Source organism: Ammospiza nelsoni, chromosome 21, assembly GCF_027579445.1.
Source record: "Ammospiza nelsoni isolate bAmmNel1 chromosome 21, bAmmNel1.pri, whole genome shotgun sequence".
NCBI classification, from domain to species: Eukaryota; Metazoa; Chordata; class Aves; order Passeriformes; family Passerellidae; genus Ammospiza; species Ammospiza nelsoni.
In genome coordinates, this window is record NC_080653.1 from 5,126,964 (window position 1) to 5,147,061 (window position 20,098).

The following is a 20,098-nucleotide window of genomic DNA, read 5'->3' on the forward strand; positions in this document are numbered from 1 at the left end:
AACCACATTCTCCATCACGGGCAGATCCTGAGGTTCATTTCAGCCAGGCCATATAACGCTTCTTGCCATGTCTATGTAACTTAGGGGATTTATTTGGAATGCGTGCTCATTTAGAAATATATTTTAATTGAAATGTTTAGTGCTTTATCTTACATACATACTGTGCAATACCATAGTGTGTTCTTTTTCTTTTTTTTTTTCCCTAAGACTTTTTTGAAATTCCTGATGTTTGTTTGAGCTCCAGTGTGTTTTTGACTTGGCTCAGCTGTGGTAGTAGTAGTGTTTTCCTTGCCCTGAGCTAACCAGAAGCAGCACATTGCACAACAAAAACCCTTTGCAAGTCATGCACCCTCACATTCACCAGCAACCTGCAACTCCTGGGAGGCAGGGAATGCTCCTCTCCAGAGGGTCTAATTTGCACTTACTGTAAGGAATTGCTAGCAACCCAGGGAAACAGGATTTAACTAGAGAGAAGAGCCCTCACCTGCTCCCACCAAACTCCAGAGTCATTTTGTCGTCAACTTTCAAAGGAACAGGCCTTAAAAATCAGACCCAGCCCTGGAGCATGGTGCTGGGTGGGCTCTGCTCCAGTGTCTGCCATGAGCTGCTGTCACACGGGACCCTGAGCACTGTGACAAAGGCTTCCAGAGGCAATCAGCTCCTGGACTTCCCTCCTGATGCAATGATTGCAAACCCATCCTCCTCCAGGTTTACACCTTCTGTCTGACTCCAGATGACATTCCACTGGGGGTGTAGGGGTTAAACTACTCAGAGTCTCTGTGATTTCTTGGTTTCCTGTGAAACCAAGGCATTGAAAGGTGCTATAATTGTTCACGAGGCACATGCCCAGCCACAGAAGGAAATGGTAACTTCTTCACCAGTTATTTTACACAGTACCTTTTTTATTTATATCAGTGTGTTTTGTATGTGTGCCAATGGTCCTGGCTTCTCTCCTGGGGATCAGCTTTACAACCATTTGGTCTTTTATAGGGCAGCCATAGGCAGTATCTTGCAATCACGTGTAATTTCTTAACTTAGAGCAAGAATAAATCTCGTCTGACAGGATGAACTCATTTATGGCAGGCTTTAATGTTTGTTGTAAACACAACCTGTTTGTTCCACCTCTTGCATGGTTACTTATCTGTTTTCATATTGCTATGTTATTGTTCAAAATATCTATTTCTCTTTATTTGCTATGGGGTTTGTTACTGTATATGGAATGTTTTGTATTCAGCATTTTCTTACGGAGCAGAGTGGGAACAGTATTCAAGGACCCACAAATACCAAAGACCTTTCATGTAATGCACTGAGAAATAAACTTACTGTAAATGAATATCATGTCAGCTGTCCTCTATTTATGAAGTTCAGAGCAAGTTCAAACTGCAAACTGCAGCCTGAAATCAGGGCTTTTCCTTCCTGACATCTCAGCCTTCTCTTTGGGAGGGCTCTTAAAAGTAAGATGTGCATGAAGGCCCTGCTGTGGCCTGGGGGGGGCAAAAAAGGCAAAAAAGAGCAAAAAGGGCCTTTCTTGCCTAAAACCAGAGCTGGGTCTCCCCGTCCTCGGTGGCACTGACTCCTCTGCAGGAGCTGGACAGAGAGATCTGTCTGCAGGACACACAGAGCCACCCCTCAGCATCGCCAGACACAGGGACAGATCCTGCCCTCATGGGGAGGTGTTTTAGCTCCTCAGGCAGCCTCTCAGGTCACCTTTGAGCACCTTGCTGTGCAATGCAGAGGGAGGCTCTGCCCAGACCTGGCAGATTCCTCCTCCAGTTCCTGCTGGAATTTTGTGCCAGGGCAGACCCAGGGATCCCAGCTCTGCCTGGGCTCAGTGAGGGCACTCAGAGGACAGGAGGCTGCAGCAGATTGTGAGGGGGGAACAAGCCAGACAGAGAATTGTGCTCTGCCCATCAGTGTAAATTCAAATCTGCTGATATTTGCAGTGTTCCTCACTTCCCCAAAAGTTTCCTCCCAGTACAAGGAGGTTGAGTTGGCTCAGCTAAGAACAGCAAAGACTGCCCAGGCCTCCTCCCTGACATCCCCTGGCACCTCCTGGGTATCTGCCCCCTCCAGCAGCCTTTGGGTGCTCTCTGAGTGAGCCTCTGGGCTTGTGCAGACCCCCAGAGTCATCTCTTGTGGCAATTCAGACTGCCAGATGATGATGTGGGTAAAGCCCTTCTTTTAACCTTCCTGCTCTGGGAACAGCTACCCCTGGAGATCCAACACCTCTGTGTTGGCAAAGGGAGGCTGGAGGGGAGGGCCTGGGCTGTTTCTGTCACAGATGTCACAGCTCTGGGCTCTGAACTTGTTTTTCATATCCCAAAGAAAATGAGATATATAAATCCCAGCCAGTTTTTCCCCCTCCTGATCAGACTACACTGCAGAGATGCAGATACCAAAAGTGCAGCAAAGGCTGAGCCTTGTAAACACAAAAATGTCCACAGAGTGGAGGTCTCTGCTTCACAGGGCTTTGTGCATCACTGATGAGGACATGCTCAAGGTTACTCCGTGCCAGACATTCCCATGCAGCACTTCTCTGGGTCTCTCAGGGTGTATTTATCTCAGTTTTTGAGTCCTAACACCTCCAACTCCGATGTATTTATCCTTGCAAAGTCCTCTGAGGGGAGGCAGCTGTGTTAATCACCACTGTACAGATTGGGAGTTGCTGGATAAAAGGCTAAATTAATTTCTTGGGACATTTGTGGCTGTGCTGGTCTGCCAGGCACCGAATTAGCATCAGGCCCATGTTGGTCTCTGGGCCATTATGGGCACTGATTGTAATCACAGCAAGGGGAACTGACTTCTCCTGAGCTTAACACAGCCCAGGAAAATCAATGTCAGAGGGGAACACATTGAACTTGTAGCAGGAGCTGATTAAAAGAAAACTATTTATTCACCAACAAAACACAGCTACTCTTGGAGTTCACTGCCTTAACTCTTCATTAACCTCATGCTCAGCAGCAAGTGGCTCTTGAGCCAGCCAGGCACTGGCACTGTGGTAAGAGTGGCTCTGGCCATGAATGCAGTTGGAATTGTCTCCACATTCCAGCTTGGGGATGGGGAAAGCAGTGAACATGAAACAGGAACAAACTCACCCTAAACTTCCCATGCAACACTATAGAAAAACAACTACTACACTGTGTAAAGGAAAAATAAGCAGGGAGAGCATATTGCCTTATTTACCCTCCAAGAACAGATCACCAACAGTGACAAGCTCCTTCAAAGATGGATTGGAAAAAACGTGAATATTCCAGACTGAAGGATGTCATTTGCTTGGCATCAAGGAGAGCTGGGAGCTGATCAGGCCTGATTTGTTATCTCTGAGCCTTTTTGGGAGAGGCAGGGAGAAACAGGACAGGTCTTGTCCCTGCTCCATCCCACTTTTAGGACAGGATCAAGCTCCCTTGGACAAAGCTGATGCCATTTTTGGACTCCAGTGGGAAACTAAACTGCACAAACTGTATAGCATAGCAGGGAAAGGTGTGTCAGCCAAGATGGAACTTGTATCAGTGATGAGAATTAATTGCTGGAACACTTTGCCAAAGGATGTGGTTGAGTTTGCACTCAATAAAGTTTTCAAATTTATGAGAGGTCTTTCTCCTCCTAAATATACATATACATATACATATATATATATATATATATATATATATATAAATTTTTAAAAAATATATATATCTATCAGAGAGAGGGGTGTGTGTGATGTATTCAGCTCAAGGCACATCCATCCAGGAGAGCCCTGCCAGATGCTCAGACTGGTGGATCTGGTGACCACCAAACCTCAGCTGCCCATCCCTGGCACAGCTCAGCACTGGATTTGCTGCTCTAAAGCCTCTCTACAAACCACCAGGGCATGGGAACAGGGTCCTGGCAGCATCCCCTGGCAGCCCTGAGCTCCCCCAGCTGATAAACCTGCCTGTGGGAAGGGAATGTCCAGGGTGCAAAACCAGCATCCAAATTTTGGCTTGAGCCTGGACACACACCAAGGCAAGCCAGAGGTGCCCCACTGGCCATGGGCTACCATGGGAGCAAGGAAAGGGTCAGAGAGCCCAGAAGGGACCTGTGCCAAGGAAAAGCTGATTTATGAGCAACCAGCTGCAGTTAATGTTCACCCAGCAGCATTCTGTGACAGCTAAACTTTAGACTTAGCTCAGAAAACACTGAGTGCACAGTAAGGTCCTGGCAGCCTCCTTCTCTCTGCTCCTCAACCACAACAACATCTGCAGCAATGGATGGGGCCTGGGTCTACCTGGTGACAGGAGGATGTGGCTTTGTGGGGGAGAGGATTGTGGAGCTCCTGTCTCAACAAGACTACATCAAAGAAGTCAGAGTTTTTGATTCAGTAGCACGAGAAGAAGTAGAAAAATACAGCACAGGTAAGAAAAGGGCACCAACATCTATTTAGTGCCCATAACCCTCCCCTTCCTGGCAGCTGGGAAAACACTGGAGATGTATTTACAGGCAGGCATGGGGCAGGAACCTGGACAAACAGACTGGGTGAGGAACAACTTCCAGCTCAGAAGTTTTACAGCACTAAATCAAAGAAAAAAGACCCCTAGGGATGGATCACCCAAGAGAAATCTCCCAGTGAGGCTCTGAGTCCCAGGCAGGGCTCAGTTGTGAGGAGCCACGTGCACACAGAGGCTGTGACATGGGAACTTGGCTGCCCAGTTATCTGACACAAAGGGGCTAAAATCAACCCTCTCCTGACCTGCTCCAACCAGCCACTGCTTCTGAGGGAAACAACTAAAAATCCTGACAGCAACAGAATCAATCTCATCATTTACTGCAGGCATTGTGAAATAAATTATAAAAATAGAGAGAAACCTATAGCAGCCTTAAAAAAGGAGAGAGTGAGTCTCAGTAAATACTCAGAGATACTGAATTAATTCATTTGATCATATCCTGAGTGCTGCCCTCATGCAGGGTTGAGCACAGTGAGATTTGTTGGGGAAAAACATCCTGTTTTACTGGATTCAGGAATACCCATGCAAAACAAGCCAAGGCAGCTCAGGGTGCTCTGCTCAGCTAATGCTGGGCTGGGTTCCCTGTCTCTGGCTGCCCAAACCTTCAGCCTGCTTTGAGAGAGGCCAAAAATGCTGAGGGAGATCCTGTGGGGAGATATGGACAGAAAGGGGATGCACCCACAGCAAGTCAAGACTCCCAGGGAAATATCACTATCAGAAACCTCCCTGGCAGATGAACTCAGCAGACTGGTTTCCCCAGCTTTCAGGGAACCAATTACCTTAAAAGCACCCATAATTGAAGAAAAATCTATTTAAACCTTAGGGAGGTGCCAAAATCCCTGCTCCAGGAGGGCTCTGTGGCCTGACACCCCAGCAAACCACAGGCAATGAGGCAGGAGCAGCCTGAGGGGCCATCCCAACCCCATCCTCTGCCCCACCACAGATGTTTGTTCTGTCCCCAGGCCACCCCATTTATCTCTGCCCCACCAGGCAGTGGGTACAGTCTGGCTCCTTGATTTCCCATCTAAACTTACAGGTAGAAGAGGTATTACAGGATTACTGTGTCTCTTTTCTTTCTTTTTAACAACAATCTCCACCATCTGCAAACCACATCCTTCCACTCCATGCTGGTTTCTGCTTCAGGCTAAAGCAGCTCTCACACCCTCCTTCCTCCTCCTCTGCTCCATCCAGCACTGCAGGGCATTGCCATTGCTCCTGTCTGCAAGGAGGGCACTGAATTTTGGGCTGTGGCCTTCCCATTGCTGCAAAAAGCTGATGGATTTGGCCCTTCCATCCTGTAATTTATCCTCCTGTTTTACCTGTCACTACAATTGTGCCTTTTCCAGCTGACAACAAGCAACAGCTCCTGAGCTGCCCTGGCCCAATTTAATTCCTTCATGAAGAGAGCTGCCTCTTCCTTGCTAAACCCAAAAACTTCTCTTTGTTCCTATCATATTTCACTTTTTTTTTTTCCCTCCCCCTCCAGACTCTGTTAATTCCATTCAGCTCATACTCAAATCCTCCAGCATGGTCCCTCCCAGTCTGATGTTATCTGCTGATTTAATGAACAAATCTGCCAGATTCTTGATGAAAACAATCAAAAAGGCTCAAATACAGCAATAAGCCCTGGAGAGCCCCAGGGCAGCCACCTACCACAGCTGGCAATTCCCTGGGAACTGTAATTCCATCAGCTTTGTGCTCTCCTTAATGGGGCTTATTTAGCCCATGTTTTACTGACTCCTTGTGAGAATGACGCTGAGTTTCCAAAGCCCTTCAAAAATCAAGATAGATGACATCAACCTGTTCCACAATATCCCTGCAGCCTGTTACCTTGTCATAAGAACAAAGGAGGTTTATCTGGCTTGATTTGTTCTTGACAAATCCATGTCAGCTGCCTCCATCCTGCCCATTATCCCACAGGTGCTCACACACACGTGTTGGAGTGCGTGCTCCTGAATTTCCTGGGGTTGAAACCAAAATGTTCTGTAATTTCCTGCCTCTTCTTTACCTCCCTTCTAAGCACAAGTGTTTCATTTGCTCTGCTGAACTCTCCCAGTGCCTTCAGAAATTCTCCAAAGTAGCTGATAACACATTAGAGCTGTAGATCTTTAGGAGCCCTGGGAAGAGCTCACCAGGCCTTGTCAATTTGGAAATTCCTCATGGTTGCTCCACACCAGCTGCCTTAACACAGGCAATGTGGAAAAGGCTATTTAACACTTCAGCCTGATGGCTTCTAGGCTTTCCCAAACAACAGAGGAGCAGAAAAATTCCCCCCAAGATTCTGCTGATGCCCTGCTCTGGCTCTCAGCAGGAGCATCCTCCTCTGCTCCTCCAGGCAAGGGTTTTATCTCTGCTCCATGGACAGCTCCTTCCTTTCACCCTCTATTCTCACTGAATCACCTCTGTGCTTTACTACTAAATTAATATTCATGCTCAATGTTAATTAATTTAATATTAAAACTCCTCAGAGTGAGTCCACTGATTGTTGGCTCTGCTAATAAAGAAATCAGCTGGACCCTTTGGTAAAATTCCTGTCTCCTCCTCCATGCCAGGCTGCTCAGAGAACACTCAACCACTTGATCTGCTGGCTTGGATTCCATCCCTCCTTCTGGGCCATGAGGAATAATCCTCTGCCCACCTTGCCCTGTTGGATCCTCTCTGAGGCTTTCCAGCCATAACAGCCCCACAGACCCTTCCCTGATTTGTGGGATCCTCCAGGAATTCCAGGCCTGAGCCCAGCATGTGTGGGGCTCTGCCCAGGACAGAGGAGACATCTCTGAGAGGAATAGAGGATTTGTGTTTACAAACCAGCTGTGGGTCTGCTGGTAGATAAAACCAGCACTGGGAGAGAAAATAAACAATGGGAAGGGTTCCACTGATTGATGAATGGAAAAATATATTTGCCTTTACAAATAAACTCTAGGTTTGCTGATAAATGAAATTGGATATTGAAAGATGAAAGAAACAATGGGGAAGAGAAACCCTTAAATTCCATAGGAATTAAAAATTAAAAGGGAGGGTTATACATTAGAGGGAAATCTTCAGTATCAGGTGTTTTGGGAAGTCTGAACCTCTCAATACCTCAGGCAATGGGGAAAGAGAGAAGGGAAATGTGGCTGGGAAATGAGGATAAAAAGGAGGCTGCATCCTCCAAAAATTTGAGAGATCCCAGGGGAATGCCCCATGGCCTCTTCTTTTATTCTAATAAAGCCAAAAAGGACTCCTCTGTCTCCTTTTTGGACATAAACCTCTGATGTTTGTGGATTAATTTTCCTAACATCTTCCCAAAGCAACCCCATGAGTGGCTTCTTGCAAACCCCTGAGGAGTACAGGCTGCTCATCCCAGCTTCTCCCTGGTCTATTCCCAGCTACAGGAAAGGAAAAAGGGAAAATCCTACTTAAATGTTACAAAGCAAGAAAATGAATAGTAGATGCCAAGAGTAGCCATGTAAGGAGCAGCTGCTCTGAGGAAGGAGGAGGTAAAAGGGAACAGGGGAAACATTCTGAGTGGCTCTAAGGGAGGAATTTCCTATGAAACTTTTTAAACCTGTTGCATTATTTTCCTTCTTAATCTCCAGTATTTGCAATTTAAACAAAGCTCTGTGGGATGTCCTGAAATCACCAGGTGCTGTTCCTAAAATTTTGTGTCTGAAGGGAAGAGTCCAGCACAGCTTCCCCGGGCCAGGTGTGCCCTGCTGCCCTTGGTGCAGGGTGGGGCTCTGCACTGACAGACACACAGACACACAGACACAGCCACTCTGCCCTACAGCTGATGCACAGCACCATCTTAAATTAAAAGCAGATGCAAACCTGGCTTCTTGGAGTCCAAAAAAAGGGAATTTTGCCCTGGTGTGCTGGATTTAAATGGCAGAGTCACTATCAGACAGTGCTTTGCTTGCCCTGCAGAGAGGGCATTCCATGCTTTGCAGGAAGGTATAAATTTTTTGTAGTTTGCAGAAAGTGCAAATGCTGATTTGATTTATATTTTTTTATTTATAATTTTTTGTTCAATTTATAATTTGTATTTATAAATTAAAATAAATTTATTCAATTTTAAATTATTAATTAATTAATAAAATCTTTATGATTTATTAATTAATAACTAATTTATTGCTAGAATTTATTTACTTAATGTAAATTTAATTAAAATAAATAAATGAATGTTTTTAATTTATAGATTTTTTGTACTTTGCAGAAAGTACAGATGCTAATTTATATTCCTTTTCCCCCCCTGCATCTCTGCATTGTTTTTCTGCAGCTCCCACTCGTGTGACAGTGATGAGAGGGGACATCCGAGACCCCGACGCGCTCCTGGCTGCCATGAGGGGGGCGCACGTGGTGCTGCACACAGCGGCCGTGGTGGACTACAGGGGCACGGTGCCCTTCTGGGAGATGAGAGCTGTCAATGTCGGGGGTGAGCCCAGACCAGGGCCCTGAGCATGGCCCTGTCCCCTCACAGGGCCCTGGGCATGGCCTTGTCTCCTCATGGGACTCCGGGCACTGCCCTGTCCCCTCACAGGGCCCTGGGCACTGCCCTGTCCCCTCACAGGGCTCTGGGCACTGCCCTGCTCTCTCACGGGGCTCCAGGCACTGCCCTGTCCCCTCACAGAGCCTTGGGCACAGCCCTATCCCCTCATGGGTCCCTGGGCACAGCCCTGTCCTCTCACAGGGCCCCGGGCATGGCCCTGTCCCTTCATGGGCCCCTGGGCACTGCCCTATCCCCTCATGTGTCCCTGGGCACAGCCCTGTCCCCTCACGGGGCTCCGGGCACTGCCCTGTCCTCCCAAGGGGGCCCTGGGCACTGCCCTGTCCCCTCACGGGCCCCCGGGCACTGCCCTGTCCCCTCACAGGTCCCTGGGCACTGCCCTGTCCCCTCACGGGCCCCCAGACACTGCCCTATCCCCTCACAGGTCCCTGGGCACAGCCCTGTCCCCTCACGGGTCCCCGGGCACTGCCCTGTCCTCCCAAGGGGGCCCTGGGCACTGCCCTGTCCCCTCATGGGGCTCCGGGCACTGCCCTGTCCTCCCAAGGGGGCCCTGGGCACTGCCCTGTCCCCTTCACACACCTTCAGCCACATCCAACCACATTTTGTGCTACCTCTGCCTGAATCCCTCACACCCAGGCATAGAAAAGGTGCCCAGAACCTTTCTAGCAGGGAAATTCCTCCCTTTGCCCCTCTGTCCTTGCTCAGGGCAAAGGTGTCCAGAACATTTCCAGCAGAGAGGTTTCTCCCTTTGCCCCTCTGTCCTTGCTCTTCTCATCAAATCTGGGCTCAGTTTCGGCACAGCTCTCCTGGGCCAGGGTAGATCTTCCCCTGGTGGCACTGAGGTGGTTCAGGACACACCTACAGTGGTCTGAAACTGTTTTGTGTGTGACAGGGACAACAATTAAAATTAAACCCTGTTCTGGATAGCTCACCGCTTTCCCAGGGATTTTGCCCTGTCTATACCAGCACAAGGCTGTACCCGTTGAGCTGCACCCACCAGAAGGGAGTGATGCTGTTTTAATTAGCAGAGTGATGCTGTTTAATTAGTCAGAGTTCCCAGCTATCATGTACCAACAGGCCACGTGTAACTGAGAGCTCCACAGCCCTCTCCTCCTACCACCAAGAGCCAATTTCATGTTTGGTGCAAGTTCTGCTTAGAGAAAATGTGTTCATAAATCTAGCAAATAAGCACAGGCTATAAAAATAATGAAATCCCTATTACAGCAGCAATTCCAGTGGTACCTCAGGCTGTTAGCTACTAAAATAGTCGTTAACCAAAAGGAAGGAATTTTATTTTTTTTAAATATATATACATCTCCAACTCGATTACTGCTCAGGGCTTCGACTATTTGCTGATACATTCAAGGGTAACATTTAAATTCCAGCCTTCTTTTCATTGCTGTACTTGTTTTTAAAACTCAATGCTTTTAATAGCCTGTATTGTGCTCTCTGTGTTCTGAGAATATTCAGAGCCTGAGGGTTCCTGCTGCTTTTTAGTGGCTTTGTGAGCTCTTCCCCCTCACTGTTGCTGTGAGCTCGGTGCTTCAGCTCAGAGAGGATTTACAGAGAGCACTGAACACCAGGCAAGTCCCTTTCTCAGCAAACAAACCTCTTGCAGATGTTGGTGACATTCCCAGAAAACCACACATGCAAGGATTTTCCAGTGTGACTCTTTGAGGAGCACGGTCTGGGATGGTTTAACAGGAGCCTGTCCTGCATTTCTGCCTCCCCTTGGATGGCTCCACATGGAACTCCCCAAAATGGGGCTGCTGCCCTCACTGGGGCTCCTCAAAATCCTGAACTGAGATTAGCCTGAAGTTCTCTATTAAAATCATGGCAGATAAAAGAATAAAAATGGTATTTGATACCTGCTGTAGACTCCATGGTAAAAAGCAGGGTCAGGAGAGGTCAAGTATATAATCCTCTAGCTGGCTCCTCTGTGCAACTCAGGCCACAGAAATCCATCCAATTACTGCTCTAAGCCCAACAATTTGTGGCTAAATTGGACCATTCCTTTTCAACAGACTTGTTGCCTCAAATTAAGGGTGCAAGTTAATGGGCTATCTATCATGGCTTTCAGCAAGCCATAACAATGCTGAGGAGTTGTGGTGTGGCCATGGTTAATTATAATTTCTGGCCAAAATTTACATCTTCTGCTTTGATTCCCTCCTCTGTTTCAACCACTGGCTGCTGAAATCCTGTTAGAGCCCTGTTGACTGAATTGAAGAGTTCTCTTCTACAAGAATTATTTTTTCCATCGAGTCACTTAAAGACTTTTTAATCTGCTTTTTGTTAAGCTGAATGGATTTTAACTCAGCTGTTTCCAGTGATGTTTCTCACCAGGGGTTCTCAGTTAACTTTACATATTGTGATAGGCTTGTGGAGAAGCACATTGTTTCTTTTCCACTGGGATTTCAGATGGATTCGTGTCCTTGGAAATTATCCTAAACTCAGGATTTCCTTGGTAATTTCAGATTATGCCCTTAAGAGCAAGGAGAAGAAAATTCACATGCCCTCCCACTCAAGGTCTGCAGACAGGCTCAGGGCAGAGCCTGCTTAGCCAGGCACAAATAGTGTGGAGATTTCTGGAAGCCAGCCCCACAAACTTCCTTTCAGATCTGCCTTATCAGGTCTGAAGGCTCTCAGTCCTTGTCATTGAGGCTCTCACAGGATCAACTTGGATCAAAATCACAATGAATGCAAAAAACCACCCCTGAAAGAGTCATAAATCATTCAAACCCACCAAAATACTCCAAAATAACCACACTAACCACACACACTGACCAACTAATTCAGCCAGAACAACCTTCCTTAAAGCAAACCATGTTTGGGATTTGTCTGGATTTCACGTGAATTTGTAAGCTGCCCTCATTATTTTATTTAAATTTCTGCAGCTATCAGGAGTCCGATGGAGTGATTTCACCCTGTAGCACCCTGCAGATCTTCTACACAGCAACACATGCAACTAAAACACTGATCCTTTGCCAGAAGGCAGCACTTCACCAACAACCTGCCCCCAAATGAAAAAAAAATTGAGTTTTTCTCTGCCAAACCCTCAGCTTCTCTTTGTTAGCAGCTCTAAAGTCCAAGTTAAGTCAGTTGCCAATGGCCATGGATGATCAGCCACATCAGAGCTGTGTATGTGACTGCTACTCATGTTATAAACTACTCATGTTATCAACCATCCCCTCCTGAGGAAATGCAGCCCTCACCTGGGGCATTACATATTTTCAGCCATAAAAAGATGGGTTAGTTCTAAGTTGGAAAAATGCTGGGAATCTGTTTTGATTTGCACAACAGGAATCAAGGCAAGGTGGTTGAATGTTTGTCCTTTCCATCCTGCCCCACAGGAACTGAAAATGTGGTGAGGGCCTGCTGTGCCCTGAGCATCCCATACCTGCTGTACACCAGCTCCATCGCTGCTGTGGGACCCAACACCTCCTGTGAGCCCCTGCTCAGGTGAGCCTCAGCAAACCTTCTCCTTTTACTCTGTTTGTCCAGTCAAACAGCAATGCAACTGCAGCCAGATGGATTTGAGCTACCAAGGAGAAGATTTGTGTTCCCCTTCTCGTTCTTGAAAACCTTTCCTTGCTGCTCTGCCCATTTAGGAGCCATGGCTCTTCCCAACCTAAGCCTGGCCAGTGATTCCCCAAGGTGAGAGCACTATGGCCCAGCTGCACTGCCAGGCTGTCCCTGGATCTACAGCCCTGCTCCTCAGAGCCCTAAAATCAGTTTCAGATAAGGTTTCACGTGCTCAGAGTTTGGGATATGGCCAAATTACATCGTGCTGTTGGGTCAGAGGTTTTGCTCTCCCTCACAATGAGTCAACTCAAAGGGCAGGTGGTGCCACACTGCCACCACCACTCTGCCCCTTCTCCTCCCAGCTCCACAGGGAACTGCTGGCCAGCCTGTGCCCATCTCCTGTTAGCAAATGTGGGCAAATCTCATGTAGCATTATCCCAGAAAAAAGTAATTGCCTATGAAGACCTAAGGGACAGAGGCATTGGTGTGAATCTGCAGGATTCAGGTTAGTCACATCCTTCTGTTCTGTAAATTGTACCCTTCTATTACAGGCCTGCTTCTGGCCTGTAAATTGTACCCTTCTATCCCTCAAAGTCCTTCTTCCTGGAACATGCTCATGGGAGCTATCTCCTGGGCTTCAGGGAACTTTATGCTCAACCCTTCTCCTCTCTCTGGGCTCCCATGAGATTGAGCCACAGACCCAGAAGCAGCAGCAGACCTTTAGAAAACCCTCTGTGGCAAAGCTGGGATTTGGATCAATACAAAGACAGTAAATAACAGTTTTGGTCAAAATAACAGTTTTGAGGGTTTTTTTGCTTTGATCTCCAGAAGTGACTTTGACAATCAGCTGACACCCCTGCTCAGGATTTGGGAATACTTTTGTATTCCTGAGGCAACAGCACCTGCACCTTGAGAGAAGGGCTGATATTTCTGAACAAATATCTTAAAAAACTTCAGGGGCTGAAGTTTTAGGTTAAATTTGAGGGCAGTCTGATGTGTACTATTGGAAGGCTCCTTGCTGATTTCAAGCCTGGTTGTAGCCACATAAACTGCTCAGCCCATGGAAATGTGTGTGCCAGGGGAGCTGGCTCCAAGTCAAGTGGTGTCTCCACAGGCAGCCAGGCTGGGCACAGCTGCCTCCAGTCATTTGGTTCTAGAAATTTGAGCCCAGCTAGAAAAGACATAACTTAAAATTGCCTACAAGCCAAAATTTCATGCTCACAAGTAAGTTAAGGCATAAGCCCCTTGTTTTGAAAAGTGTCTAAGCACTCAAATCTGTAGAATAAATGTCTGGCTTATGAAAAAATCCATGAGAGCAACTCAATCCATTTGGGACCAGAAGCACTGGAGACTGTGTCACTGCAAAGCTATGGAATTTGGACACCAGCAAATACAAATAATTCCTAAGAATTCATGTAGATACAGGCACATGCTTGTCAGTATTTTGGTCCTGTGAGTTAAGAGAGAGATGTGAACAGTCTTGAAAAATCAGCCCCAGATCTTGCCTAATCACAATCCTTTGGCTTGTAATGGTGGCACCAGCAGGGGCAAGAAAACCCACCCAGGCTGATGCTCATGGAGCTGTGAACAGCCTTTCCCACCACAAACACAAACAAAGCCATACCTGGAGCCTTTCACTCATTTTGCAGAACACAAAATGAGTGTTCTGTTCAGATTCTCCCATTATCCTGAGAGGAAGCCCTAGAGAGGGGTCTTCATTCTCCAATTACTTTGATTTTGAATGAAGGGAATTAGATAATGAGAAGAATCAGCCTCCCAGTGAAAACTTACCCCACCTGTCTCAGGAGGGAGCCCAGGGATGTCTGGGAGCAGCAGAACATGGCTCTGCTTTGCAGACTGAAGGCACAGGTGATGCCTTTCTCTTTTCTCCTCTTCCCATCTCCCCACCCCATCTGTTCTGCCTTCTCCCTCACAGTCCAGGATCCTGCCTTTTCCTTTTCCTTTTTTTCCTTTTCCTTTTCCTCTGTCTCCCTTCTCCATCACTGCACCGTAGAATTTATTTCCCTCCCTTTTACGTGTAGGGAATTGGCACAGACAAAGCAGGAGGAGCCTCTGGCCGGGGTGATGGGCTCAGGGATAATGCTCACACCTCAGCATCCAACAATAATAGAAAATGCCTCTGTCAGTCTCAATCCCTGGGAGACAGGCACTGCTGAGATACCTTCTGACAATGCTGCTCCACTCTGATTAGCGTTCACTTATCTGGGATCGTTTTGAAAAGCAAGAGCATTATGCTGAGCTCTTTGTTACTACCAAGCTTCAGAGGGGTGGGGGAAGGCACACACAGCACAGCCCAGGAACAGCAGGCAGGTTTGTCCCTTTGTGAGGCTGCTGCTTTTCAAAAGCTTTGCAAGGCAAAAAAACAGGGGAAAAAAAAAACCCAAACCAAAACCCCAAAAAATTGATTAAAAAAAAGAGAGAAAGCAATTAAAACTAGAACTTCTAGATAACCCCCCACTAATTGTCTTGGGCCTCTCCTGGGCTTGCAACAAACCTTGCACAATCAATCTTTTGTCTTGCTTGTTTTTTGGTTTGTCTCTTGTTCATGCCCTGTAAACACAGGGAGGCGAGGAGGGTTTTGTGATAGAAGCCCAGGGTGTGTGAGGAGTCTGCATTTCTGATGCTCCTAATTTATTTCTGTTGCTGTAGTGCAAGGAGAGCCTGATCTCAGCTGGGATATCTGACACACAACATGCCAGACTGCTGAACAGGCAGGGGCCAGGCAGCAGCACCGGCCACGTTTTACACAGGGAGATCTGAGCACAGAAAAGAGAAAACACTTGCCAAGGTCAAAGAGGGAGCCTGAGCCAGAGCTGACTCTCCCAAGGCCCAGTGTTTGACAAGAACACCTCTGCTGCAGATTTGCTGGGTGAAGTCCTCACAGGCCACTGAAAAGGAGATGTCTCTGAGCCCATCTGCCACAGGAGGGTGAGGATTCCTCTTTGCCGTGTGTGGGGTACCCCATGCCTGGCAGGTCCTGGTTTGCCAGGGTGGATTTCTCTTTAACAGAAAAATATAGAGAAAATTAATTTAAAAATGGGAAGAAAGTCTCCAGCAGCACAAGAAGGGAGGGAGAGCCCATCTCTGCTACTCAGGGGAGCAAGTGGATGCTCCTTCGCCATGCTGCAAGCCAGGTTTCTTCACTCCAGAGCCCTCTGGAGATGTTAAATCAAATCTCATGATGGCCTCAGGCTGATCTAAAACCACTGGGATGAGATGCTGACACCCTCTGGGGAACAGAGCTGCTTTCTGCTTTCTCCTTGGAATTATTCCAGGCCCTGAGAGGCCAGTTCCATGTGAGATCCCACATGAGGTTTTCCCCTTGGCACCTAAGGAGCAGGTTGCCTTCCAGCCACAGCCCAGGGTTCCCTGCTTGTCCTTGGCCATGGGTTCTTCGCTTCTCCTTCCCCCTAAGGGTAATTTGTGAGGGGAGATGGAGGAGCAATCCCAGCCCAACCCTGCTGATTGCAAGGCTTCCAGGAGATCTCCAGCAGCTCCACCACATCCCCAGCAAATGCCTCCCAACTTTAATCAACTCTGTGAGAAAATTAAGTAGCAGCTTCTCCTTTTAGTTTATGGCTCATGAGAGGCATTTCTCTGCCCTTGATGAAAAAATGAAGTAGAATTGCTCTCATTTTCCTGCCCTCCATCTTCTTGTGCTCTTTTTACCTTGCTGTGAATTGCTTAAAAATGTCACTCTGCTGCCTTCTAATTTGCCTGATGGAATGTTATTTCAATCCTGCTATTAGACAAAACTAAAATCCAGCTCTGAGAAAGCAGTGCTCCATGCAAACCTGCCTGTGAACACCCTGAAGCACCTGGTGCTCCTTGGGGCTTTATTCCTCCCAAAGTGCAGTGAGGAGCTCAGATTCCCATTGCTGCCAGGCAGCAGAAACCCCTGGGAGCAGGGAATGCAGAGCAAACCAGGCTGGCACAGATGTCCCTGAGCCCTGTGCTCTGCCCCATTGTCACTGTCACATTTTCTGAAAAATCCCTCAGCCAGGATTTCTTCTCCTGGGAAGCTGAGAAGCCTCAGAGAAAAATGAAAACAATTATGATCTGATTCGCTTCTCCTGTGTTTTGCTGCTTTGGAATGTGGTTGGAGACTGTTTCTACAAAACAGAGGTTCAGGTGATTGTTTCATTGGTTTCATGTGAATTGTTTTAACTTAACGACCAATCACAGCCAGCTGTGTCGAGGCTCTGGAGAGAGTCAGGAGTTTTTCATGATTATCTTTTAGCCTTCTGTCAGTATCCTTTCTCTATTTTTTAGTATAGTTTTAGTATAGCATTCTATAATATAATGTAATATAATATGATATAATAGCCTTCTAAGAATCTGGAGTCAGATTCATCTTTCCTCCCCACAACAGGGGACCCTGAAAATACCCCACCCCATGGTCAGTCCCTGTCTCCCACAATCTGTTCCAGAGGAAATGAGGACACTCAGTACACTGGGGAAGTGGAGCTGCCCTATGGGAAGACAAAAGCCATGGCAGAAAAAATTGTGCTTGAAGCCAACGGAGCAAAGGTACAAAATCCAGTGATAGCACCCCTGGAATTACAGCACAGGGCAGGGGGAAGAGGGAGATGGAAAAACCCCACAGCTCCTGGCTAAGTGTGTGTCCAACCTCTGCCTGGATTTGATGCATAAACCACATTGTCCTAAGCCTCCCAAAGCCTGATATTCCCACATCAGCAGGAAGCTGCCAGACTCTCCCAGGATCACAGGGTGCTTCTCTTTGAGCCTCTACTTCAGCTCCAGCAGGAGTGTGACTTTGGAAAGGGCTGTGCTAAATTAGGGCTGAAGGAACCAGGTTCACCTAGTTCATACTGAAAAAATGTGTAATTTTCAGTCTTTCCAGAGTGACTTAAGAACTAAAAATACTGGTATACCTAGGGCTAGCCCCCTGTTCAGTGTTTTAGGCTGGCAGCACAGTCAGCAGACATATGAGTTCTTCTAGACAACTGAGAATATAAAACTGAGACTTGTTCTCTAAACCACTGCCTGGAGCATCTCTCCCCCAGTCCCACTTTGAGGCCAGCCAGTTGGGCTTGCTGGCTTGCTGTGGTACCTGGTTTTGGTTGTTGCAAATCCTCTTTTATGCCCCAAACTGCAGAAGAATTAATGCCACCAGCATTCTCAAGGAGCACCATGTGGGTTCAGGTGTCCTGTGAAAAAAAAAAAATCAAACTGGGCACCTCCTTGTGTTTTCAGGGACCCAAAACAGGTACTAAGCATGCAGGGCAGCTCTGCAAATATTCACTCCTCTAGGCCAGAGCTCCCAGGGTTTGGGTTTATTTGTGGGAGATTTTTCTCACTGTGGGAGATCCCATCTCTGGATCCATCCAAACTGGATCCATTCCCTGACCTCCCTCCCTGATTTTGCAGCTGAGCAATGGTGGCACACTCAGGACCTGCGTCCTCCGTCCCAACACCGTGTATGGGGAGAAGGCAGGGTTCCTGCAGGAGCTGTACTTGCTGGCCAGAGCCAGGAGGGGTGTTCTGAATTACCTGGAGCCCAAGGACACCGAGAGGAATCACACCTACGTGGGTGAGTGAAGGGCTGAGCTCCTTGCATGGGTGCTACCAGCTTTAGTCACAGGGGATTGTGCACGTCAGCTTAGCCATAATCTCCCCAGACTGAGAGATCAGCATGGTGAATGAGCACAAATGGGTTTGGAACCACAAAACTTAGACTGGCTAAAGGATTTTAAAAGCAGCTTCTTATTACTATTTTCCTGGCAAGAGTTTTCTTTATGCCCTTTGAGAAGTGTTTCAGGGATATATGGGCAGCAGAGAGAAATTCTGGCTGTGTTTTTAAAATGTTTTTGCTAGGAAAAGACATTTCTTCATTAGAAAAAAAAATTAAACTACCCCTACTTATCAAGTTCTTTACAGAAAAGGCTGCACTACATGACCAGTTTTAGCAAGCACAAGAAATTACTCACAAAACCTATAGGAAGAATTTGTTTTGGTGCCTTTCAGGGGGGTGTAATTCACCATTAGATCATGCAGGCATTCAGTGATTTCTGTGCAGCACACTTCTATGTCTTTTTCCAAAAGTGCAGATTTTGAAAATGCTGTTAGAGAAGGATCAGGCCCAGATAAATCAAGTGACTCCTTCAAAGGCTCCCAGCAGAGGCAGGGATAAAACCCTGGAGCACTGCCTCCTATTCATCCTGCTCTCACTACAAACCACTGCCCTTTTGCTTCACGTGAACCAGGATCACAAGGCACATTAATTGTCCAGCTCAAAGGGGACACCAAAGGTTTAAAGGCTCTTGGAGGCCTGGATTAACTACTCAGTCTCTGTGCAGCACAGCTGAGCACACACGAGTGCCTCCCTGCTTCCCAGCACTGAAGCTGGCACACCCAATGCACTCATTCTATGGTGAGCAGGGAAACTGAGCTCCCCTTGAATGGCTGTTTGTCTCCCTCTGTTATTTCTGCAGGGAATGTGGCTTGGATGCATGTCCTTGCAGCAAGGCACCTGCAGCTGAAGGCAGAGCTGCTGGCAGGACAGGCGTATTACTGCTATGATGACACCCCAAGCAGGAAGGGTTTCCTGGTCAGGCACCAGCTGCTGTCCAGTGCAGACCCCTCAGTGAGGCTGGGCTCTCACATCCCCTACTGGAAGATGTGGGTGATGATACAGCTGCACAGGATCATCAGGGCCATCCTGTCCCCTTTCTGGAGGCCACAGCCTTTCCTCAACGTGCCCCTGCTGAACACCATAGTCACCACCTTCTCCTTTGAGACAGACAAGGCCTCCAGGCATTTTGGGTACAAGCCCCTCTTCACGTGGCAGGAGAGCAGGCTCAGGACTGCACAGTGGCTGAAAGCAGCTGCAGGGAGCCTGGGACCCACCCAGCTGCAGGAAAAGAAGAACTGAACAGCAATTTTGGGGTAAGGAGGTTGCTTCTCACAGCAGCAGGTTTCATCTGAATTCACAGAATGACCAGGTTGGAAGAGACTTTCAAGATCGTGGAGTCCAACCCAGCCCCAGCACCTCAACTAAACCCTGGCACCCAGTGCCACATCCAGGCTTTGTTAAACACACCCAGGGATGGAGACTCCACCACCTCCCTGGCCAGGCCATGCCAGAACTTTAGCACTCTTTCTGTAAAAACTTTTTCCTGATATCCAACCTATATTTCCCTTGGTGCAGAGAAGGGAGCTTCACAACCTGCACAGACCTTTGCAAACACAGAAATCCTGGTACAGAAACAGAGAGGGAGAAAATCTCACAGGCTGCAAGCTGTGACACCCTTGCCATGCCAAAATCTCAGCTATTTTGTGTCCCATGGGCATTTGAAACCTTCCCTGCACACACACAGGACTTGCTGGCCTCCCTCATTGCCATGGTGCCACCATGATGAGGGACTTGTGGGAACAAGAGAGAACAAGCTCAACTGGGAGATGGTGCCCAGAAAACTCCTTTGTGGTAAAATCAGTGAGCCAGCTCTGTTCCACAGCCTAGGAGCTCCACAGTTCTGCTCCACAGTCTGGTCTTGGACATTTGGTGGGGTGGCTGTACCTGGCTCAGACACTGAAGGGCTCTTCAGTGATAGTTTTGGGGAGGACAAGCAAAACCCAGCAG

At 47.6% G+C, this 20,098-nt stretch overlaps 1 protein-coding gene across 1 annotated transcript; it reads left to right on the plus strand.

Annotated features, from left to right (window-relative positions):
- The first annotated feature begins 4,215 nt into the window (after positions 1-4,215).
- HSD3B7 (hydroxy-delta-5-steroid dehydrogenase, 3 beta- and steroid delta-isomerase 7) lies at positions 4,216-19,614 on the plus strand. Its single transcript, XM_059487200.1, has 6 exons — positions 4,216-4,376; positions 8,725-8,880; positions 12,303-12,411; positions 16,926-17,025; positions 17,887-18,049; positions 18,951-19,614. Exons 1-6 carry the CDS (start codon positions 4,229-4,231, stop codon positions 19,388-19,390), a joined length of 1,116 nt encoding a protein of 371 aa, XP_059343183.1. The 5' UTR covers positions 4,216-4,228; the 3' UTR covers positions 19,391-19,614.
- The last annotated feature ends 484 nt before the right edge of the window (positions 19,615-20,098 follow it).

Bases quoted from the DNA above. Each gene is read 5' to 3' on its own strand.
- HSD3B7 (XM_059487200.1), top strand. From the start codon at position 4,229: ATGGATGGGGCCTGGGTCTACCTGGTGACAGGAGGATGTGGCTTTGTG. The intron at 12,412-16,925 runs GTGAGCCTCAGC...AATCTGTTCCAG, and splicing joins TCCTGTGAGCCCCTGCTCAG to AGGAAATGAGGACACTCAGT. The intron at 17,026-17,886 runs GTACAAAATCCA...CTGATTTTGCAG, and splicing joins TTGAAGCCAACGGAGCAAAG to CTGAGCAATGGTGGCACACT.